We start from the raw sequence: 25,412 nt of genomic DNA on the forward strand, positions 1-25,412 counted from the left end.
ATCTTTTTATCATGAAAGTTGAACTAACAAATATAGAATTATGTACAAAAAACCTGCATTCAAAAATAAAACAATGTAAAACTTTAGTGCCTGCGAGTCCACTCAGTCCTATTTCTTGTTCAGCCAATCGCTCAGACAAACAAGTTTGTTTACATTTGCAGGAGATAATGCTGCCTGCTTCTTGTTTACAATGTCACCTGAAAGTGAGAACAGACATTCACATGGCACTGTTGTAGCTGGCTTTGCAAGATATGTGCCAGATGCACGAAAGATTTATATGTCCCTTCATGTTCAGCCATCGTTCCAGAGGACATGCGTCCATGATGATGACGGGTTCTGCTCAATAACAGTCCAAAGCAGTGCAGACCAACGCATGTTCACTTTCATCATCTGACTCAGATGCTACCAGCAGAAAGTTGATTTTCTTTTTTTGGTGGTTCAGATTCTGTAGTTTCCACATCGGAGTGTTGCTCTTTTAAGACTTCTGGAAGCATGCGCCACACCTCGTCCCTCTCAGATTTTGGAAAGCACTTCAGATTCTTAAACCTTGGGTTGAGTGCTGTAGCTATCTTTAGAAATCTCACATTGGTACCTTCTTTGCGTTTTGTCAAATCTGCAGTGAAAGTGTTCTTAAAATGAACAACATGTGCTGGGTCATCATCCGAGTACTGCTATAACATGAAATATATGGCAGAATGCAGGTAAAACAGAGCAGGAGAATACTATTCTCCCTCAAGGAGTTCAGTCAAAATGTAATTAACACATTTTTTTTAAACAAGTGTCATCAGCATGGAAGCATGTCCTCTGGAATGGTAGCTGAAGCATGAAGGGACATACGAATGTTTAGCATATCTGGCACATAAATACCTTGCAATGCCAGCTAGAAAAGTGCCATGTGAACGCCTGTTCTCACTTTCAGGTGACATTGTAAACAAGAAGTGGGCAGCATTATCTCCCATAAATGTAAACAAACTTGTTTGTCTTAGCGATTGGCTGAATAAGTAGTAGCACTGAGTGGTCTTGTAAGCTCTAAAGTTTTACATTGTTTTGTTTGAGTTCAATTATGTAACCAAAAAAAAAATCTACATTTGTACGTTGCATTTTCGCGATAAAGAGATTGCATTATGGTCCTTGTATGAGGTGAACTGAAAAATACTATTTCTTTTGTTTATCATTTCTACAGTGCAAATATTTGTAATAAAAATAATATAAAGTGAGCACTGTACACTTTGTATTCTGTGTTGTAATTTAAATCAATATATTTGAAAATGTAGAAAAACCATTCAAAAATAGTTAATTTTGTAATTACATTTTTTGAGTTAATTGCATAAGTTAACAGTGATTAATGGACAGTCCTAATTTTTAAGTCTGATTTTGTAAGTAAGTAGTTCTTAAATGAGGTGAAACTTGGTGTACAAGACAAATCAGACTCCTGAAAGGGGTAAAACCTGGAAAGGTTGAGAACCACTGATCTAATGCTGCTCCATGGTGAATGGATTATTTTTTTACCTACTTCTTTTCAAGAGTTCAAAAATGTAATCTATTTCTTTAAAACCAGTATGCAAAGAAATTGGTAAATGATTTGAGTTTTGTTGCTTTATTCCCCTAGTTGTTTTGTGAATATTATTATTTACAGCTTCTAACCTGTGTGTGTTTTGTCTATGCCAAAGGTAACCTTTTCTATCACCAGTGTGTTCTGTATGTGAGCATGCCAAGTCTTCATCACCCACTGGATTTCCACATGGCAGCTATTGCATATCTTGCTGTATTCAGCAAATGTGTTAGAAAAATATCAGTTGTTTAAATTGTGTGTATCAACAAGGAGCCTAAATCTATTAGTATAACCATAGCAAGTATCCTTCAGGTCATTTGTCCCTCCCTGTACCTATAATGGCTCTGACCAGCTTTTTTGTGGTACTTTCCTATATAGTCATCACAACCTAAGTGAGGATTTCTCAAATATTTTATTGGCAAATTACAGAAATAGGAAATGTGACATAATAAAAAGCAGTTATACACAGATAACCCTCAGACTAAGTTAATTAAAATATGAATAGATGGGTGTCACACTGTCTGGAATGGCTCCCAACTGTGGCCTGGTCTACACTAGGCGTTTAAACCGGTTTTAGGAGTGTAAAACCGATTTAACGCCACACCCGTCCACACTGAGAGGCCCTTTATATTGGTATAAAGGGCTCTTTAAACCGGTTTCTGTACTCCTCCCTAACGAGAGGAGTAGCGCTAATATCGGTATTACCATATCGGATTAGGGTTAGTGTGGCCACAGATCGACGGTATTGGCCTCCGGGCGGTATCCCAAAGTGCACCACTGACCGCTCTGGACAGCAATCTGAACTCGGATGTAGTGGCCAAGTAGACAGGAAAAGTCCCGCGAACTTTTGAATATTTCCTGTTTGCCCAGCGTGGAGCTCCGATCAACACGTGTGGCGATGCAGTTAAAAATCAAAATAAAGAAAGAGCTCCCGCATGGACCATGCGGATGTGATCGCTGTAAGGGCAGGCAAATCTGTTCTATCAGCGCTCCGTTACAGAAGACAAAATTCAAAATCATTTTTTAAAAATCTCCAGACAGACGCCATAGCAGGGGCTCAGCGCACTGCTGCGTGACAAGCGTAACGGAAAGCCAAAGAATCAAATGGACGCTCATGGACTGGAGGACTCAAGCTATGCCACAGTTCCTGCAGTCTCCGAAAAATATTTGCATTCTTGGCTGAGCTCCAAATGCTTCTAGGGTCAAACACAGTGTCCGCGGTGGGTCAGGGCATAGCTCGGCAATTTACGCACCCACCCACCCACCCCCAGAAGTGAAAGGGAAAAAAAATCCTCTCTTGACTCTTTAACATGTCACCCTATCTTTACTGAATGCTGCAGATAGATGTGATGCTGCAGCACTCAACACCAACATCCTTGCTCCCCTCCCCGCCATGCCATGGGTGGCTGATGGTGCAATATGACTGGTACCCGTCCTCATCATCAGCCTATTGGCACATGGGGCAGTGCAAAAGGACTGGTAACCATGCCGACTAGCATCAGTTAGGTCAATCAAGGGCGCCTGGCCCGAATTTTTCCTGGTAGATGGTGCAGTATGGCTGATAACCATTGTCATCATAGCAACAGGGGGCTGAGCTCCATCAGCCCCCACCCTTCATGTGTAAAGAAAAGATTCAATTGCCCCTGGACTAGCAGAGGGATGCTGGGCTCCTCTCCTCCACACTCCTTACTGTCCTGTCTGGACTATCATAGCAGCTGGAGGCTGCCTTCCACTCATTTCTCACTAACAAGTCACTGTGTCTTATTCCTGCATTCTTTATTACTTCATCACACAAGTGGGGGGACAATGCTATGGTAGCCCAGGAAGGCTGGGAGAAGAATGGAATCAACAGGTGGGGTTGTTGCAGGAGCACCCCCTGTGAATAGCATACAGCTCATAATTTCAGCAGGATCTGACACAGAGCAGCTGTGCTCTCTGGTTCTATGATACAGTGGTTCTCTAGTACACTTGCCCATATTCTAGGCAGGACTGATTCTATTTTTAGATACCAAAAAGGAGGGATTGATTCAGGGAGTCATTCCCAATTTTGGCTTTTGCGCCCCTGACTGATCTCAGCCAGGGGCACTTATGACAGCAGCAAATGGTGCAGTGCAAAAGGACTGGTAACCATGATCATTTTATTACCAATTTATGGTATGGTAGATGGTACAGTATGGCTGGTAACCATCTCTGCCGTCATGCAAAAGCAAAAGCATGCTGCTGTGTAGCGCTGCTGAATCGCCTCTGTCAGCGGCATCTAGTACACATACGGTGACAGGCACAAAAGGCAAAACAGGCTCCATGGTTGCCATGCTATGGCATCTGCCAGGGCAATCCAGGGAAAAAAGGCGTGAAATGCTTGTCTGCCATTGCTTTCCCAGAGGAAGGAGTGACTGACTACATTTACCCAGAACCACCCGCAACAATGATTTTTGCCCCATCAGGCACTGGGATCTCAACCCGGAAATTCCAAGGGGCGGGGGAGGCTGCGGCAACTATGGGATAGCTACGGAATAGCTACCCACAGTGCAACGCTCCAGAAATCGACGCTAGCCTCGGACCGTGGACGCACACCACCAATTTAATGTGTTTAGTGTGGCCGCGCACACTCGATTTTATACAATCTGTTTTGCTAAACCGGTTTATGTAAAATCGGAATAATCCCGTAGTGTAGACGTACCCTGTGAGTGCCAATCTCAGATCAGACTGTCAGAAAACAGGGCAGACACCCCAACGTGGTGGTATATTCAATAATTAGATTTCACCAAGCCAATAACTAATGTGAACTCCTGGATCATTATGTTAGTTTTACCATGTAGGCACAGACAGTACCGTTAGACTCTCCAGCCTATCTTTCCACCCAGACAAACTGGACTTTGTGATACTGGTCGCTATACCAAATATCACATCAAAATAGGTTACTCCCAACCCCAAAGGGTCAGTCACTTACCACAGGTCAATGGATATTCTCAGTCTGACACCAAAGACAGCACTGGCAGTGAATTTCTCTAGTAAACTAACTAAAGGTTTATTAGCTTAAAAAAAAAAGGGAGAATTGTTGAGAGGTTAAAGCAGGTAAAATACATTAACAGAAGAGTGTAAGTTTATAAATCCAAAATGATAGCAGAGAAGTAATAATCTGCTAATTTTCTATAGGTTTTTCAGAGTTATCCAAAATAACTTTGGGGATGTCTGTCTTGCATCTAGAATGCTTCCCTATGAGTGCCCAAAAAGTTCAGAGGTAACAGGATCATTCCCTGGATCTATTCTTACAGCTCCTTTCCATGGAATGCAATCTGGGAAGAGTTTTTATTCACTGCACGGGCTTTTCCTTTGTTGACTAAATGAAGACTGGAGTCTGTGAATTTCCATTGTCAAACACAATGACCCATGCTTTGAAGTTAGCAACCTTCTTCATTTACATTTCCAAAGTTACTTTGAAGAGTAATTTTAGTTACAGGGTTATACATAAATGCAGACGTTTGTAATAGCAAACAACAATCCTTTGTTAATTTTCATGAAGTTTATACATCAAACATCTTCTCATTTTAACACTAACACACACTTTAAACTAGGGTTATGTAACTACAGGGATATACATAATGTAATGCGATCACATCAACAGGTTATAGATAAGTGAAGACATTGACCATTTAACACAAGTGAATTAGTCTGTGCATACTAGTACACTTAATGTTTCTTTGATGTTCACACACAAGTGAATTGGCCAATAGTTCTGACCTGCTGGCTTATCAGCGTCACACCCTCAACGCAAAACTGGCGTATAAAGGGGTGGCACAGACAATTCTGAACCCTCCTCAGGGACTCCCCATTCTTGATAAGGATCTGCAACCACATTTTCCTTTCCCTTATGAATTATGTCCATGTCAAATTCTTGTAGGGCCAAACTCCCAACAAAGTAATCTTGAATTGGTTCTCTTAGCTCAGTGCAGCCATGCTAAAGGGGCATAATCACTTAAAGCAGTAATGTTTTTGTTACACAGATAAGGTTTAGTAGCCCAGACAATGGCATAGCACTCTTTTTCAATGGCAGCAGCATTTTGTTCAGTGGGTGTCAGTTTTTTGCTTACGTAGACAGTGGGGTACCTCTTACCCCCCACTCCATCTTGCATCAGTACTGCGCCCAACCCAGTGTTAGAAGCATCAGTGCACAGCACAAATGGTTTGCTGAAATCAGGGCTGACCAAAACAGGCTCCTTAGACAAAGCTTCTTTTATGTTCTGTAAGCCTTTCTGACAGGCCTCTGTCCATACCACCCAGTCTGGCTTCCTTGTTTTTTGGTAAGGTCTGATATGGGGGCCACAATGTAACTAAACCCTTTTACAAACCTATGGGTAATAGTTGGCCAGACCAATAAAGGATCGGACCTGCTTCTTTTTTCTAGGGGAAGGCCAGCTCCTAATGGCCTCTATTTTTGAAGGGTCGGGGTGAACAAACCCACCGCCTACCTTGTGTTCTAGGTAGGAAACCTCTGCAGCTCCCATCTTGCATTTGGAGACCTTGACAGTAGCCTTTGTAACACAATTCCCAAATGATTGAAGTGGTCTTGCCAGGAGCTACTAAAAATAGCCAAGTCATCTATATAGACTTTGGCAAATGTTTGTAACCCAGTGTTCCCTCTAATTTTTTATGTCCATGTGCGGAATAAATGTTGTTATGTGCACCAATGTGGAGGTGATGTGTGACACAACACCTTCATATTGGTGCACATAACAAAATTCATGTGGTCTGGGTGGGGTCAAGGTATTCAGAGTGTGGGAGAGGGCTCAGGGCTGGGGCAGGGGGTTGGGGTGTGGGTGGATGAGGGCTCTGGCTGGGGGTGCGGGCTCTGGGGTGGGGATGAGGGGTTCAGGGTGCGGGAGGGAACTCAGGGCAGGGGAAGAGGGTTGGGGTATGGGCGGATGAGGGCTTTGGCTGGGGGTGCGGGCTCAGGGGTGGGGATGAGGGGTTCAGGGTGCGGGAGGGAGCTCAGGGCAGGGGCAGAGGGTTGGGGTGTGGGGTGTGCAGGCTCTGGGGTGGGGCCAGGAATGAGGGGTTTGGGGTGCAGCCTGCCTCCAAGCTGCAACGGGGAGAGAGGACTCCCCGCAGCTCTAGTGCACTGGACTGGGCTGAGGGAGGGACTCCTCTGCCCCGGCTGCAGCAAGTCCAGGGGAGGCCTGTGCTGGGGCCGGCGGGGAGGGGTGCCTCTCCCCACCACAGCCCTGAGCCTCTGCATGGGGCTTAATAGGCAGCTGCGCGGCCACACAGCTTAGAGGCAACTTAGTTTGTAACCTCTGCAGCACGTCATTAACAAGCCATTATAAAGGTTGCTTCTGAATGTATTAATCCAGAAGGCATAACATTAAATTCATATAGTCCAGATTCCACTATAAAAGCAGATTTTTCCTGGACATCAGCATTTAAGGGAATTTGCCAGTACCCACGAGTCAAATCTAGGGTACTTACAAATTTTGCACACCCCTCCCCCACAGTAGGTCCAGTAAGTCCTATATTTAGGCTATGGGGTAAGGATCAGACTGGGCGATAGCATTCAATTTCCTATAATCTATGCAAAATCTGATGGTTTGCCTTTCCTAGGAACCATCACAATAGGAGACTCCCAGGGACTTTTTGAGTTTAGTGATTAACTCCATTTCAAGCATGCTTTCAACCTCCTCTGCATTTCCCCTTTGGCCCGGTATGCCCTGCATTTTGAATGGAGTGTAGATTCTTGTTAGTTAAACCTGGCCAGTTAGAAAATACTTGTCTGTGGTGCTTTAAAAGGGAGAGCTTTTCCTGACTGGGGGCTAGAGTTAAACTCCCCAAACTCAGTGCTTTCCAGTGGAGTTCCCTCTTTGCTCTTTTTGACCAAATCAGTTAAAGGGGTTCCTCATCAGCACAACATATCATAGTCACAGCAACCTTGCTTTCATGGTAAGCTTTTAACCTATTGATATGCACTGTTTGCACTGTTCCCCTGACAGGGGGCTTTCTGACATTATATGTGACTTCATTCACACTTTCAATCACCTCAAAAGGTCCTTCCCAATAGTCCTGCATTTTGGTTTTCCTTACAGGAATTAATATTAACACCAGATCACCAATATCAAATGACCTTTCCTCAGTATGCTGATCATACCAAGCTTTCTGAGTTTACTGACTTTTCTTAAGGTTCTGTTGCACCAAATCCATCATAACCTGCAAATTCTCCTTAAAATTAGATACATACTCCCCAACTGTAGTCCTGTTTCCTCCATATTGCCCTCCCAAGAGTCTCAAATTAAATCTAGGTGTCCCCTCACCTGCCTCCCATATAGGAGGTAAAAGGGAGTAAAGTCAGTAGATTCTTGGGGTACACTTCTGTACACATATAGAAGAAATGAGACCAAAATGTCCCAGTTGTTGTCACACCTGGAGACATCCATTCTTAGCATAGCTTTCAAAGTTCCATTAAATCTTTCCACAGCCTCATTGGTCTCTGAGTGTTAGGGAGCAGCCGTTATATTCTTCACTCCACACAATTCCCATAATTTTTTTAAGACAATGGCTGTGAAGTTTGCACTATGATCTGTCCGTATTTCTCTGGGAAATACTACTCTGCTGAAAAAGGTAAATCAAGCTGTAGCCACAGTTTCAGCTTCAATATTAGACAAGCTGTGGATTCAGGATACCTGGTTGTGGAATCCACCATCACAAATATTGTATTTCTTTCCACTCCTGTAAGGTTTAGTGAGAGATCTACAGTATCTACAATATCTACAGACAATCTGGCAAATGCCTCTTTAATGATGGGTAAAGACTGCAGTGGTGCCTTGTAAAGCCCTTTAAATCTTTAAGCTTCTGACACAAATCTCAACTTTTGCAATAATTTTTCAGTGTCTGAAACATATGAAGCCAATAAAGATTGTTCTTCAGCCTGTCACAGATTTTCTCCACTCCTAAATGTCCTTCTGTCCTGTATCTCTGGGGCACAACTATTTCCTTGCAAATTTACTAGGATGCCATTTCTTTCTATAGAGGATTCTTGATACAACAAACCTTCTTGCATAAAAAATCTACCTTTTCCTTCCCCAGCCAGGGTATCATTCTGAACTGCCGCCCTTTCTTGTTCCAAAGAAGGATCAGTTTGCTGCGCATATATAATCATAAAAGATTAGGATGGAAGAGACTTCAGGAAGTAATCTAGTCCAACCCCCTGCTCAAAGCAGGACCAACCACAACTAAATCATCCCAGTCAGGGCTTTGTCAAGCCGGGCCTTAAAAACATCTAAGGATGGAGATTCCACCACCTACCTAGGTAACCCATTCCAGTGCTTCACCACCCTCCTAGTGAAATATTTTTTCCTAATATCCAACCTAGATCTCACCCACTGCAACTTGAGACTATTGCTTCTTGTTCTGTCATCTGCCACCACTGACAGCAGCCTAGCTCCATCCTCTTTGGAACCCTCCTTCAGGTAGTTCAAGGCTGCTCTCAAATCCCCCCTCACTCTTCTGTTCTGCAGACTAAATAAGCCCAGTTCCCTCAGCCTCTCCTCGTAAGTCATGTGCCCCAGCCCTCTAATCATTTTCGTTACCCTCCTCTGGACTCTTTCCAATTTGTCCACATCCTTCCTGTAGTGGGGGGCCCAAAGCTGGACGCAATACTCCAGTTGTGGCCTCACCAGTGTCGAATAGAGGGGAATAATCACTTCCCTCAATTTGCTGGCAGTGCTCCTTCTAATGCAGCCCAATATGCCATTAGCCTTCTTGGCAGCAAGGGCACACTCATAGAATCATAGAACTTAAGATCAGAAGGGACCATTATGATCATCTAGTCTGACCTCCCGCAAGATGCAGGCCACAAAAGCTGACCCACCCACTCCTGAAATAATTCTCTCCCTTGACTCAGCTGTTGAAGTCCCCAAATCCTGATTTAAAGACTTCAAGTAGCAGATAATCCTCCAGCAAGCGACCCCTGCCCCATGCTGCGGAGGAAGGCGAAAAACCTCCAGGGCCACTGCCAATCTACCCTGGAGGAAAATTTCTTCCCGACCCCAAATATGGTGATCAGCTGAACCCCGAGCATGCGGGCAAGACTCTCCAGCCAGACACTCAGGAAAAAGACTTTCAATATCCCAACATTGACCCTCGTTACTAATTACCAGTGGTCGCACTTTATTGACCTATTGACTAAATCACGTTATCCTATCAAACCATTCCCTCCATAAACTTATCAAGCTTAATCTTAAAGCCAGAGAGGTCCTTCACCCCCACTGTTTCCCTCGGTAGGCTGTTCCAGAATTTCACTCCCCTGATGGTTAGAAACCTTCGTCTAATTTCAAGCCTAAACTTCCCGACTGCCAATTTATATCCATTTGTTCTCGTGTCCACATTAGTACTGAGCTGAAATAATTCCTCTCCCTCCCTGGTATTTATCCTTCTGATATATTTAAAGAGAGCAATCATATCTCCTCTCAACCTTCTTTTGGTTAAGGAAAACAAACCGAGCTCCTCAAGTCTCCTTTCATACGACAGGCTTTCCATTCCTCGGATCATTCTAGTGGCCCTTCTTTGTACCCATTCCAGTTTGAATTCATCCTTCTTAAACATGGGAGACCAAAACTACACACCGTACTCCAAATGAGGTCTCACCAATGCCTTGTATAACGGGACTAGCACCTCCTTATCTCTACTAGAAATACCTCGCCTAATGCATCCCAAGACCGCATTAGCTTTTTTAACGGCCACATCACATTGCCGACTCATAGTCATCCTGCGATCAACCAGGACTCCAAGGTCCTTCTCCTCTTCCGTTACTTCCAACTGGTGCGTCCCCAGCTTCTAACTAAAATTCCTGTTAGTCATCCCTAAATGCATAACCTTACACTTCTCACTATTGAATTTCATCCTATTACTAATACTCCAGTTTACTAGGTCATCCAAATCTCCCTGGAGGATATCCCGATCCTTCTCCGAATTGGCAATACCTCCCAACTTCGTGTCATCCGCAAACTTTATCAGCCCACTCCTACTTTTGGTTTCGAGGTCAGTGATAAATAGATTGAATAAGATTGGACCCAAAACCGAACCTTGAGGAACTCCACTGGTAACCTCCCTCCAACCCGACAGATCACCTTTCAATACGACCCGCTGCAGTCTCCCCTTTAACCAGTTCCTTATCCACCTCTGGATTTTCATTTTGATCCCCACTGTTGACTCATATCCAGTTTCTCGTCCACTGTAATCCCAAGATCCTTTTCTGCAGAACTGTTGCTTAGCCAGTCGGTCCCCAGCCTGTAGCGGTGCATTGGATTCTTCCGTCCTAAGTGCAGGACTCTGCACTTGTCCTTGTTGAACCTCATCAGATTTCTTTTAGCCCATCCTCCAATTTGTTTAGATCACTCTGGACCCTATCCCTACCCTCCAGCATATCTACCTCTCCCCCCAGCTTAGTGTCATCCGCAAACCTGCTGAGGGTGTAATCTGTCTCATCATCCAGATCATTAATGAAGATGTTGAACAAAACCGGCCCCAGGACCGACCCTTGGGGCACTCCGCTTGATACCAGCTGCCAACTAGACACCGAGCCGTTGATCACTACCAGAAATTCTTTGTGTGTTTCACTTAAGCCCAGAGCAGATTCTGACACAGTAGAACTTTCAAATTCCTTCTCCATAGGCAAGCTGCTATTCTCAGCAGAAAAAGGCTAGGATTTCCCTCCCCTTCCACAGCCTTCCTACAATAACGTTGTAGCCAAGTCTAAGCATATTAATACATCTCTACCCTGGTATAACACGGCCTCACCTATAACATGGTGAGGTTTTTTTGGCTCCTGGGGACCGCGTTATATCGGGGTAGAAATGTATTAACATGCTTAGACTTGGCTACAATGTTATTACCTATTAAAATATCAGTGGGTAGCAAATTCCTAATGCCAACCACAGCATCACCTAACTATAGAACATTTCAGTACTGAAATAATCAATTTTTATACATCAGGTCAACTTCATATCAAAACTGGGTAAATCAGTCTTTTACATATCATGACTAGTTATCCTGGGCAATCCACAAAGAGGAAAGAGCTGGATTGAGGAGCCAGGGAGTGCAGAACTCTGAGATGTAGATATCTGTGGGAGAACCAGGACCACAGTGAATTGCTTTGAACTGGTAAGCATTGGAGCAGCAAATTGGCTCATGACTCAGCCAATTACAATTGTTCAGTATTGAAAGTTGCTTCGGGAACGTGGTTCATACATAGCTCAGTCTTGTTTAAAGTGCACTATAAAAGTGAGTTTTTAAATATATCAAAGGGCTGTTGGGTCTCACAGAATGGTAAAAAGTATATTATGGGCTGGCAGTTAGTTTATAAATGTGTTTGTTCTGGAACCGTATCTTACTCTGTAGAGCACCACATATACTTACAGTGCTATGTAAATAATTTTTACTAGCAATAATAGTTTTTTTTTCTCTTTCCTTTTCACAGTATTTTTGAAGATGAAAGTGTGAAATTGCGACAGCTGAAACTAGAGAACCAGGTAAGTGAACAGGCAGTGCAGAGGCTGACAAGTGTCACTCTAAGAGAATGGGCAAAACATCAGTCTCCCGGAACTTACAACCACATTTTACATTATGAGTCTGAGTTTGCCGCTTCTTTATTCTGACAGGGAAGGAGAGACAAATCTTTGCAATTCTTTCTTCCCCCAGTTGTGCCTCTTGGATGCACCTGATTCACTGCTGTGCTTTATATAGTCTTTACACTAGTGCAAAGTGAGTATAAAACTCCAGCATTTTACACCCACTTTGCACTGGTGTAAACAACTGCAAAAGGTACAGAGCATCTCCTATGGCATGTGAGACCATGTGTGGAGTAAAACAAAGCCAAGGTGATGAGTCTGATATAAATGCTTGGAATGATGGACAGAGACAGATTAGAACTAATCTCCAGCAGTTGCCTTCAAGGATTTTCTGCTTATCATTAGTTTAAGGGTCAAGCTTGCCACAGTTTTTGTTTTGATTTCCTTGATATTTTGTGCCTCCTGCAAGTGTTGTTTTATTCATTTCATTAGGATTCAGTCATCACTAGACTGAGTGGATCAAAAGAGAGGAGGAGAATTAATCTCTGTAGGGAATTATCCAGTTTAAACATCAAAGCAGAAAGAAAAATACTCTCTAAACAGTAGAAAGAGCTGCTTAACCCCTCTGTCAAGATAGACTTCCAGCAACTTTCTGTCTTTCTTTTTCTAAGTACAACCCATTTTTGGCTTAGCATTTGATTTGGCAGAAGAGCAGGAATTGTATCTCTTTCCAGACAGCTGATTGATACACAATTTGCTGAATGCCCAGACCACCATACCCTTTAGAGCATTTAGATAAACATATTCATCCCTACTATTCTGCCCTGTATGAAATTTAAAATGAGTATAAGTTTATATAGAGGCGGATTAAGGTTTGGTGGGGCCCTCAGCCAGAGCATGTGGTGGGGCTGCTCCTCACCCCTTCCATCTGCAGCCCCGCCCATGGCCCCACTCCATTCCGCCCCTTCCCCCCGTGGCCCCACCTTTGTTCCACCCACAGTCCCACCCCATTCTGCTCCCGCACCCATTTACTCCTTTCTGCCCCGCCAAGACCAGAGAAGCTCTGTCCCCCCCCGTCATGACCCTGGGGCCGCAGCAAGGAGTGAGAGCTCCCCCAACCCTGAGGCCACGGCAGAGAGTGAGAGCGCCTCCAGTCCCAGGCCACAGCTGGGTCCAGGTGCTGGGGCTTCGCCTGGTGCTTTTGCCAGGAAGCAGGGGTGGGGTTGGCGCTTCTGCTAGAATGTGGTGGCTTTCCCCGCTTCACCCGGCACTGCTATGGGTGGGGGCGTTGGAGTTTCCCCTGCCCCACAAGGCACTCTTCCCGGAGCTCTGGGCTTCCGCCATCTGGTGGCGGACTTTTTTCAGGGCCCCCCAATTGACCAGACCCCCCGAGCATGGGCTCCATAAGTCCAGTGGCTAATCCGCCACTGTGTTCATAGATTTTTTAGGCCAGAAATCCATTATGATAATCTAATCTCACTTCCTAACACAAGGCATAGAGCATCACCCAGTAATTCTTGTATAGAGTCCAATAACTCATGGTTGAACTAGAAGCATATATTATAAAAAGACATCCAGTCTTGATTTAAAGACTTCCAAGTGATGAAGAATCTACCACATTCTTTGGTGAGCTGTTCCAGTGGTTAACTACCCCAGGGCCGGTGCAAGGATGTATCGCGCCCTAGGCGAAACTTCCACCTTGCACCCCCCCGCCGCACCCCCGCCCTGAGGTGCCCTCCCCCCGCGGCAGCTCCCCCCCTCTGCCCTGAGGCTCCCCCCTCCTGCGGCAGCTCCCCACCCTCTGCTTTGAGGCACCCCCCCCCCGCCCCAGCTCACCCCTGCTCTGCGCACGAGCACGAGCACCCCGAGCACGCCGTCACTGCTTCATTTCTCCTGCCTCCCAGGCTTGTGGCGCGTATGCTGATTGTCGCCGCAAGCGTGGGAGGCGAGAGAAGTGAAGCAGCTCACCCCTGCCCCGCCTCCTCCCCAAGCACGCCGTGGCTGCTTAACTAAATGCCGGCGGCAACCGGGGCGGCCGAAGATCCAGCCGCTGCGGTCGCTGCCGAAGAAAATGGCACCTCCCAAATCCCAGTGCCCTAGGCGACAGCCTAGGTCGCCTAAATGGTTGCACCGGCCCTGAACTACCCTCACTTAGAAATTTGTGCCTTATTTCTAGTCTGAATTTCTCTCACTTCAGCTTCCAGCCATTGAAGTTTGTTCTACCTTTTTCTCTAGTGTCAGATATGTTGTTTCTGTGTACGTATGCATGGCATTATCTAAGGCTATGTCTAGACTGGCAGAGTTACATTACCGGCAGTTACATCGCTGCTCAGAGAGCGCTGAAGGGAAATCACTGTTGTGTGTTCACACTGTCATCTGCCTGTGCAATAGCGTGTTCACACTTGTGGCACTTGCATCGGTATTCAGAGTGGTGCACTCTGAGCAGCTATCCCACAGGGCATCTCTTCCTCTTCTGCCGCTAAGAGTTATGGGAAGGTGGAGGGGGTCGCGGAGCATCCTGGGTCCTGTCCCAATGCCCCGTAATGCATTGCTTTGCATCCCAGCAATCCCTGTGCTTCCGTCCACATTTGGCGCCATCTTTCAACAGTTTGTGTACTGCACACTCTGCCTCTTCGGTCTGCAGGAATGGATCCCACACTGTTGACCAATATGCTGCTCGCTCTCACTAACACATCATGAGTGTCAGCGAAGTTATTCCTTAAACTACAAAGGGAAGAGGAGTTTGACATTGATCTTGTCACTCATAGTACTTATGACACGAGATTGCTTGTGGCATTCACGGAGATGCTGACCACTGTGGAACGCTGCTTTTGGGCTCAGGAAACAAGCACTGAGTGGTGGGATCACATCGTCATCCACCTCCGGGATGATGAGCAGTGGCTGCAGAACTTTCGGACGAGGAAAGCCACATTCATGGGACTGTATGACGAGCTCACCCCAGCCCTACGGTGCAAGGACACAAGAATGAAAGCTGCCCTGCCATTGGAGAAGCACGTGGCAATTGTATTGTGGAAGCTGGCTACTCCAGACTGCTACCGATTAGTCGCTAACTAGTTTGGAGTAGGAAAGTTGACTGTTGGACTCGGGTTGATGGAAATGTGCAGGGCCATTAATAGCATCCTGCTCCGAAAGACCATGACTGTGGGCAACATGTGTGACGTGGATGGCTTTGCACAAATGGGCTTCCCAAACTGTGGAGGGGCGATAGATGGCACACACATTCCAGTTCTGGCACCAGACCACCTAGCCACTAAATACATTAATTGGAAGGGTTATTTCTCTATCGTTCTCCAGGCACTTGTGGATCACCATGAGTGTTTCACGGACATTAACGCAGGCCGGCCCGGAAAGGTGCATGCCGCATGCATCTTTCTGAACACTGACCTGTTCAGGAAGCTGCAAGCAGAGACTTTCTTCCCAGACCAGAAGATCACTGTAGGGGAAGTCAAAATGCCCATTGTTATCCTGGGAGACCTGGCCTACCCCTGAATGCCATGGCTTATGAAGCCATACATGGAGCACCTTGACAGCAGCAAGGAGCGGTTCAACAACATGCTGAGCAAGTGCAGAATGACTGTTGAGTGTGCTTTAGGCCATTTAAAGACCTGCTGGCGCTGCCTCTATGGGAGGCTGGACCTGGCCTATGACAATATTCCTGTGCTTATAGCTGCGTGCTGGACGCTCCATAATATTTGTGAAGGGAAGGATGAAAGCTTCACTCAGGGCTGGACTGCTGAGGCTCAGTGCCTGGAGGCTGAATTTGAACAGCCAGAGACCCAGGCTATTAGAGGGGTGCAGCATGGGGCCATAAGGATCAGGGATGCCTAGAGGCAGCAATTTGAAGCTGAAAGCCACAAATATTTGTTGCTATGTTCAGGAGTACAGTGCTTGTTATGCTAGGAGGTGATTGTGATTGGTGCAGATGTGAAGGTTTAAGAAAATTGCCTGTTGCTTTGCAGGGCTCTGTTTACTTTCAATTAATGGAATAAAGGTTGCTTTCAAACCAAAACAGAGGAGAGAGACAAACAAAAAAAACACATCAGCACTGAGGGGGATGGGGGAAGGGAGGGCCCTAGGAGGAAGTGGGGTCCCAGAACGGTTAAATATATGTGTATGTCCAGATATTCTATGCAACCTTGTCCTTTGAAGTACAGTGCAGTGGGTACTGTACTTCAGCAGGGCTAAACTGCAGAGGGACGGGGGTTGAGTGCAGTGGGTACTGGGAGTCCGCAGGGCTGGATTGTGACGGGGCAGGAGTAGAATGCTGCGGGTACAGACTGGAGCCAGGAGGTTGATAAGAGTGTGTTGGAGATGTCTGGGGTGCGTATTGCAAAGAGTTTAGCGACAGCAGCTGCAGGGGAGGGTGGGTGCAGAACTGCTCGGTTTGAAGAGCTAGTAGCATCTGGAGCGTGTCTGCTTGGCGCTCCATAACGTTTAAGCACTTCGTTCTGGCATGCCATGTTCTCTTTTCAGTCCCTCTTCTCACTGTCCTGTCACTCCTTCGATTCTTGTTTTTCGGCCGCGGAGTGCACCATGACATCACACAGAAAGTCCTCTTTTAGTTTTTCATGGCCGCTTTCTAATCCTGCGCAGCCATTCAGCTGGTGATAACAAAGAGGGAGACTGGGCTCCCAAGATCATCTCTGTGAAGCCAAAATGAAACATTTTACAGAAGCCGTATTGTTTGCAACACACAGACCACTGATTCAGTGATTTAACACACAGCCACTATTCCCATACCTGTCACTAACTGGCTGACCCCAGGCAAGCACACATGAGCCACAAGACCCCCAAAATGGTGAGTAGCCACAGAGGCAGGGGAAATCAGTGTTCCAGGACTGTATTGTACACTTTGCACATGGCTTTTGGGGAGCGCCAGCACTGTAGGGGGCCTTATAATCATTCCTGTCCCTACATTTTCCACAGGCTGTGTTCATTATGGAAGATATCTCGCTGCTGAGGGTGAGCAGGGAATCAAGGGAGGGTCTTCTCCAAGACTGCGGCTTCCACCCTGGCCCTTATGCGACTTGCCTGTGTGCAGCAATTGTCATCTTCTCCCTCCCCCCTTCCCCCCAGTGACGGCAGAGTCGCACGGGAAAGTTACCCTTAATGGGGCAAGAAACGAAGCAGGATTGCCCAGTATCTCCATGAGAGTTTCGTGGAGATCTCTGAGGCAGATTCCCGTGAAGTGAGGGAGTCAATCACATCCTGTTCTGCCACTCAGTCTAGGCATGTGGTGGTACGCACATCATACAGACACAAGCCTGCTTTCTGCAACCCTCCTCCCCACAACAACTCACTTCAGCAATTCCCAAAATCAAAGCCACTTACAAGGGGTCTCCTCTCCTGTTTGCGCTTTGCTAAGCTCTGACTGCTGTGACTGGCTAGACTCCTCCCGGGTAGAGAAGGGCTCCTGGCTGCATGCATCTGTGACCTCTGAGTCATCCTCTGCCTCTGTGTTCTCCTCCCCCTCCACAACCTCATCCAAGATTTCTTCCTCCTGGCTCGGTCCACTCTTGACTGGCATGCGAGCCTCTGAAGTATCTACAGGGGCCTTCGCAGTGGAGGTGGGGTCGCCACCGAATATTGCATCCAGCTCTTTGTAGAACCGGCAGCTCGTGGGCGCAGCACCAGTGTAGTGGTTTGCCTCCCATGCCTTGTGGTAGGTGTTCCGCAGCTCTTTCACTTTGACCGTTGTAGTGGAGTGGTCACCCTGCTCCTGTCTGGAGGAGTTAAAAGCAGCCCTGGAGAGGGCTGTGGCTGTGGCTGGGGAAAGGCTGATTGGGGAAGCAGCCACAGCTGAGGCCAAGCCCCAATCAGGCCACAGATGGCCCTATAAAAGGGCTGTGAGCCAGGAGCTCAAGAGGACACTCTCTCTCTCTCGCCTCTTGAGAGAGAAGGACCTGGCTGCCCGGGGAGCTGAGCAGGGTACCTAGGGTGGAGCAGTGCTGGAGAAGGGCAGAAGGAGCTGGGGAGCTCCAGCCTAATAAAACCCCAGGCTCCAGGCCCTGTTAAGGACCTATAAAAGGTACTGGGGCTGCAGAGGGGCAGCCCAGAGATAGGCAGAGGCAGCAGGTCCTAATCCCCCTTGCCGATGATGAGTGGTTTATAGACTGCCGTCCACCCCAATGAGTGGGGGCTAGATGATGACTGACAGTAACCACTGAGGCGAGGTGGGGATAGAGGGTTGGGGGTTCCCCCAGGTGGGGAGACCCAGATTGTGGGTTACTGCTGGGGGCAGAACCCTGATGTAGAGGGGCACCAGTGTCTGGGAGGGAGACACCGGCCTGCAGAGGGTGCTCCAGGCTGGTAGAGCTAATTCCCAGGACGACCAGCAGGAGGCGCCGCACCGGTGAGTCGTCGCATCGCTACAACCCTGCACTGCAGTGTGTCCCAGTCATGGCCCCTTTCTGTTATGCATCCTGAAATCTGTCCGTAGGTATCATAATTCCTATGGCTGGAGTGCAGCTGGGACTGGACAGCCTCCTCTCCCCAAATGCTGATGAGGACCAGCAGCTCGGCATTGCTCCAACCTATTATTGCCTAGTGCGTGGAGCAGACATGGTCACCTGGAAAGATGCACTGAGATCACTGCACGCATCACCCAGCAAACAGGAAGGGGACTTTCAAAATTCCCAAGGAATTTAAGGGGTGGGGCTCATGGTTGGTCACCTGAGGGCAGGGCAGTAGAGTTCAATCTGATGACCAGAGAGGCGAGAACAGACATTGTGGGACACCTCCCGGAGGCCAATTGCAGCACTGTAATCGACCAGGGTGTCTGCACTGGCACCGTGGCGCTGTACCCCCGGCGCAGAAAGCCGTATACCTCTAGTTGGGGTGGTATTTTTTTTTACAGTGCTGCAACTGTGCAGTTTCTGTGCACTAAATGGCTTGGCAGTGTGTACACCTTGGGAGTTACAGCGCAGAAAGCTGCTTTACTGTGCAGAAACTTGCCAGTGTAAACAAGTCCTAAAGAAGTCAGTGCAAGGGTTTAGGTCTTTGATTGTATCACTCAACCGAACAGGATTTCTCCCTATCTAGGTTCTACAAATAATGTCTGATTAACCAACAACACTGGATAGAGTACTTACTTTGGATCTTTCTTCTAAAATAAAAGAGAGTACAAATACAACTTTTAGATAATGTTTTCACCTCTTAGCTCATAGAGCCGAGAATACTACGTCATTTGATGTTGTTAGGCAACGGGGCTAACCTAAGTAGATGGATGGGAGTAGTTCACGCTGCTCTGAGGTTCTGTTTTAGGCTGTTTGCAGACAAATTTAAAGAAAACTGTATTTGTTTGCATTCAGAAGGTTCTCTGCAAAACTATAGTGACTAGAGACTTGCAACAAATTTTGAAACTTCAGTCTGTTAGAGCTGCAGGTGCACAGCAGTGCTGGTAATTAGACCTCTTATTTAGGTATGTACATGTAGATTTAAATTTTTACCTTTAAACACTTCTGAAAATTTTGGTCTATTTTTTTTAATAAATAGAAGCTTAAATTCTGCAGAAAGAGAGAGGTAAGCAGCAGGTTGCAAGGGGCACTGTGACAGGTCACATGCTGGTCATATATTGTGCATCACACACTAAACAGGCTTTTTTCATCTTGCAATGTTTATCTCAGCTATTTTAGAAATTAAAGATCTATTAAACCACATGACTCAGGACCTAAATAGTTAACCAGATGATGCTCAGGGAGCAACTTTTTCCACAGCAGAGATCTGCCTTTTATATGCTTTCTGTGATGTGCCTAGCACATTTGTAGTTGCGATAAAAATGATGATGATTATTAATAAATAAATGAGGTAGTATTGCACACTCAAGTGCTTTATTAGGGGTTTTGTGTCTTCCCCCAAGGCACAGAAAACCAAACAGGATGGCCCATTGGTCTGCTGTGTTATGCTAGATCTGATGGTCCTAACTCCCTGGGCAGCTTGCTGGAAATTTGATAGACTCAATATTATTATTTTGTTTCCTGTGTTCACAGTGTTCTGAATTTTCAGGAATCCTGTGTAGCCTGAAAGTAAAATGTCATGGAAAGTTTTTAATATATAACGTTCCCAAAGTGTCAAATGCATCATGATAACCAGTGTCCTTTCATTATCTTATTGGGGACAAATGGAGCGTACTGCTCCTGTGTCTTTTCCCTAAAGTACATTAATCTCCATTATAATACAGGGATGGAAGAAAGAGTTGGATATTAGCCAAAAGTAAACAAAATCCAATTCTTTTATTTGGCCATCACATCAGTGTAAGCGAATTTTTAAAAGAACACTTAGCAAAGTTGATTATAGAGTTGTTATGCCATCTCGTTCAAACAAAGTGAACTGCACTCTAACAGCCTTAAATGTATGCTTGGGGGATTAGATTTTTATTGGTAAATGTTGGTAAATATTGATTTTACCATACACATTCAAAGTGACGAAAAAATATTTCCATCTATTATATCGTGGTGTTACGCTAGCATTTAGTGCAGCTGGAGCAGAGGCACCATTTAGGTAGTTTTAATGTTTGAAATCTTAACATATACTGTCATTAAATGATTATTGTCTGACCTCTCCTCCCCCATAATTTCACAACTGTGAAAATTTAAATAGATAAAAAATCTAAAACAATGCTTTAAAATAAATATTGATACTATCGATCAAAATTATTAAACAAAAAGAATTCTGCTAAACCTACTTAAATAACAGTGTGGCAGCACATTTCCCATGCCTTAATCAAAAATAGAAATAGAGAGAAACTCTTTTAAAACAAATGACCGTACTGTTCCATTTTTTTCCTACCTTCTGGTTAACCAAAAGTTTCTGTTAAATGAAGGTGTGCATGATGAAATACTGTCCCATGTATACAGACCCCCTGTTTTCTCAAAGTTTTGGTGTGTCCCATAAACCCTTTGTTAAAACAGAATTGTACTGTATTAACAGGGGCGGCTCCAGACCCCAGCACACCAAGCGCGTGCTTCGGGCGGCATGCCGCGGGGGGCACTCTGCCGGTCCCCGGGAGGGCGGCAGGTGGCTCCGGTGGACCTCCTGCAGGCGTGCCTGCGGAGGGTCCGCTGGTCCCGTGGCTTCGGTGGAGCATCCGCAGGGTCGCCTGCGGGAGGTCCACCGGAGCCGCGGGACCAGCGGACCCTCTGCAGGCACGTCTGTGGGAGGTCCACCGGAGCCGCGGGACTGGCGACCAGCAGAGCGCCCCCCGCAGCGTGCCGCCGTGCTTGGGGCGGCGAAATCGCTAGAGCCGCCCCTGTGTATTAAGGCTATGTCTACACTACTGGCGCTACAGCAGCATGGCTACGGTGCCATAGCTATGCCACTGTAGCACCATAGTATAGCCGCACTCTGCAGCGATGAAAGGGGTTTTCCCATCACTGCAGAAACTCCACCTCCACAAGCGATGGTAGCTGGGTCAATGGAAGCTTTCTTCTGTCAACCTAACCATGTCTACACTGAGGGGTTTGGATTTTTCACACCCCTGAGCACAGTTCCTATGTTGACCTAAGTTTTAAGTATAGACTAGGCCTAAGATGGAAATAAACTTCTAGGGCAGCAAACACTAAAATGCTTTAAAAAAACCTGGCCTAGTAGAAGAATCAGTCAGGTTGCTCTTAGAGAGTTAGTTTACTGATAGCAGATACTGGCCCCCAAATTCAATCTCCGATGCCTATAGTAACTGGGTATATTCTTATTGCATGTATAATGTCTCTCTTGCTTCCCTTCTCCTCTTCTGTCTGTCAGATAAGGGAAATGTCAGTGACAGGTTCTGTTCCATATTTATTTTGAGGATAATGTGTTGTTGACTGTCTTGCTCAATGACATTTCATTTCCTCATATTTCCTTCCCTCCTGCTCTTGGATGATTATGGAATATGTTTTGTTTTTTTTAGTCCTGTAACAATATACTGGTATGTTCTGTGATCTGAGCCTGGTTATATATTTTGTAAAACTGCAGAACCAGCAGACCTGGATTTCTGGTAAAGGGTCTGACTACCAATCAGTAGCGTAAATTTGACCTTCAATATGTATTTGCAAAGTTTCTCTAATTCTTATGTCGTTTCTTCTTCCAAACCAATATTTTAATACTTATAAAATATATTTTTAATGTTCAGGCTATCCTTTGTGTGTAATGTTACAATAACAAACTAACTTGGACAGCACAGGTCCCAAAATAACCCAGTAACAAACCAGCCTAGAGAACATGACTCTCACATAATATTAGAACAGCAGCAACCCCTGTAGCCCAGCCCTCAGGAATACCAACTACAACAGCAAACCAGCTCATGCGGGGTAGTGCTCATGAACAGTGCTAGGATAATAAACCAGCACATGCAATCTAGCCTTCATATGTGATCATGCAATTAAAGAAACAGTGTGCACACGCCAGACCTTCTGAGGAAACTTGCCATAAGAGAGAAAAAAGAGCAGAGGGCCAAGAACTGAGCTTTGCAAGTGAGGATACATGCAAGGAAAGAGCCATCACCAGAGACAAAAAAAGAGAAGGTAGTTTGATAGGTTCAGAGGGGAATGATGATAGAAGGACACCTGCATCCAGGTGTCTACTTACTTTAAGGAATATGTGGAGCGAGAAGTGGGAGCTATCATCAGTGAGAACAACCTTCAGATTGCTCTTAAGGTTACTAATGAGCAGACAGGGATGATCTGTCTTTAGTGCAAGTGACTTGTACACATGTAGAACATCCCATTTGGCTTAGTGATGAACTACAGTGTACTAAAATCCGATTCTCACAGACCTTGTAACTTTCCTTCACAGACCTTGTAACTCTCCGTACCAAGCATAGTTCTCTTCACAGTTACCCGCATGCATCCAGCAGCGTCTTACCTTAATTATTGAAGTTAGAACTTGTTTTCTTTATCGCTTGTTATGACATCACAAGTGACAGGCTTATATATGTTGACACTGAAAGATTGGGATTCATAGTTCATTTGACTCTGGCTAATTTTGTCATTCAGCTTTGTATCACAAGGAATGAGTTCACTTGGTATATCAAGTTCTCTGCCATTCAGTTAGCTCAACACGAATGATTGAAACACCCTTGACTCCCCCTGTAACTCCTATTCCTTCTTGTCCTATCTATGACCCCCAGTGTCTGAGAGCTGCCAGTTGTGAGTTCTCATCTGGGGATGCCAGCTCCTATCAAGAGTCCATTTCCTGTACAAGTCCTGACTTGTTTTGCTGAATCACAATAATATCTCTGAGTGCAATAGTAATGTCAGTTGGAAGACTGAGGATTTGAGAAATATGTGGCAGTGTGTAGTGGGGCAGCTGCCAGGAGAGCAGGGGTTAAAAGCAGCCCTTGGAGAGGGCTGTGGCTGGGACCCAATTAGAGCAGGGGTTAAGAGCAGCCACCGCTGTGGCCACACCCGGCCCTGATATAAGGGAGGAGCTGGGCCAGTCTCACTCCAGCCTTGGAGTGGGAAGGACCTTGTTGCCTGGGAGCAGAGGGTACCTGAAGCAGAACAGTGCTGGGGAAGGGCAGGCAGAGCTGGGGAGTTCTGGCCTGGCAAGTCCCCAGGCGGAGGCCTTGCTGAAGGCCAAAGGAGGAACTGGGGCTGCAGGGAGACAGCTGGGCCAAGAAAGGCAGCAGGTCCAACTCCCTTGCCAGTGATGAGTGGCCATTACAGACTGCAGTTTGCCCCAGAGATTGGGGGCTAGATGATGACTGCGAGTAGCCAGTGAGGCAAGGTGGGTATAGAGGGTTGGGGGTTCCCCTGGGAGGGGAGACACAGATACTGTGGGGATACCACATTTTAAACTGTGGGGATACTGTGGGGATACTGCTGTGGGCAGAACCCCAAGGTAAGGGCACCAGGGTCTGGGAGGGACACAGGGCCTGAGGCAGGAGAGACATCAGCCAGCAGGGGGCACTCTGAGGCTGAGGAGCTAATTTCCAAGGCAACCAGCAGGAGGTGCTGTGGTGGTGAGTGCTCAACCTGTTACACAGTGTAATTGAAGACTGTATCACACTGTAATGCAGAGGCACAAGGGAGCAGGGAGAGGGTTGTGGTCTCAAGCTTAACTTTGGCATTTTGTGATGTGTGGTTTGTTTGTTTGTTTGTTTTTACTTTTTACCAAGGCAAAGTTACTACAACTACATATTAACATACTACATAGCACATTACCTATTCCTATGTAGCATCAGGTTAATATTCAAATAACCTGGCTAAAGATTCTGGCTTGCTGACTGGCGAGTCCTCCTCATCTGAGTACATTAAAAAGGATGACCGCATTTCTAAACACCCATTCTCTTTTTGGCACTTCTTGTGTACATACTTGCTGTGAAAGCTTTCCCATTTCAAGGACAGTCCATATTTTGCTATATCTCTGATCCATAGGAGGAGGAGCTACATTTTTCTGGTAATGTGCAATGCAAAATTTAGCTGCTAACAATAAAAAAGAAATTAATTTGTCATTCTGTTTAAAATGTAGATCCTTTAATAGGGTATTAAGTAAGCAGGTCAGGGAATATGTAGGAAGCTGGCATTTTGTCATAAGATGAATTTCTTTAATAATTCCCTTTCCCATAGAGAGTCAATTTTTGTCCAAATCTCTGTCCCTTCGTTTCATCTGGGTTGTTTGCTTATCAACATTTTTTTTTCAGTCAAAATTGTACATTTCTTAGAAACACTTTTTTCCAGCTTGCTCCTGGGTCAAGTCCTCAAATATGGTTAAAAGCCTTGATAGAGCAACCTTGTGTTAAGATTTCACTATAAAATATTTGAATTGTTAACCATGCAAAAGTAATATTGCATAAATATACTTCTCGGCATTTAATATGAAATTAGCTTATCTGTACTATTACACATCTGACATACTGAAATTTGATAACTGAAGATGTTATTCAAAAAGACAGAATGTTTAGTCATAGAATCAGAGCTACTGTAGAGAGGCTGGAGGGTCCTGGTGGGTCATCATTTCTATCCTATCGATCAGTTTTAAATAGGTAAGGTATGGGCAGTGATTAATGAAACCATGAGATGTGTTTTGTATCGCTAATTCTAGTTTGTGAAATGCTTCATAGTGGATTCTGAATAAATCTGCTAAATTTAACTCCGTGTGAATTAAAGAGTTATGGCAGTTTATATTGGATACAAAGACAAAAGATTGCTGATGGCCAAGGATTAGATCGCAGTCTAAGGTGGTGCCTTGACCCCTGGCTGCCAGCAATGGAATCTGAGAGTCCAAGTGAGTGCCTCACTCCAGAGTCATCAGTGAAGTCTGCATAGTGGAATCATTCTGAAGTGTGAGACCCTTGTCAGAGCACA

The 25,412-nt window shown here is 45.7% G+C and overlaps 1 protein-coding gene across 6 annotated transcripts in view; it reads left to right on the plus strand.

Annotated features, from left to right (window-relative positions):
• The window catches only part of TULP3 (TUB like protein 3), an 80,302-nt gene that overhangs the window by 29,022 nt on the left and 25,868 nt on the right, over positions 1–25,412 (plus strand). For 3 of the 6 annotated variants that reach the window (XM_039538167.1, XM_039538173.1, XM_039538183.1), the window contains exon 2: positions 12,018–12,069. In XM_039538167.1, coding sequence (XP_039394101.1) covers positions 12,018–12,069 — 52 coding nt within the window. Of the gene's footprint in view, positions 1–11,582; positions 11,702–12,017; positions 12,070–23,773; positions 23,833–23,893; positions 24,068–25,412 lie in introns of those variants that run through there. The other 3 variants (XM_039538191.1, XM_039538206.1, XM_039538197.1) reach the window with 3 other exon arrangements.

Source organism: Mauremys reevesii, linkage group 1 (assembly GCF_016161935.1).
Source record: "Mauremys reevesii isolate NIE-2019 linkage group 1, ASM1616193v1, whole genome shotgun sequence".
Lineage (NCBI taxonomy): Eukaryota > Metazoa > Chordata > Testudines > Geoemydidae > Mauremys > Mauremys reevesii.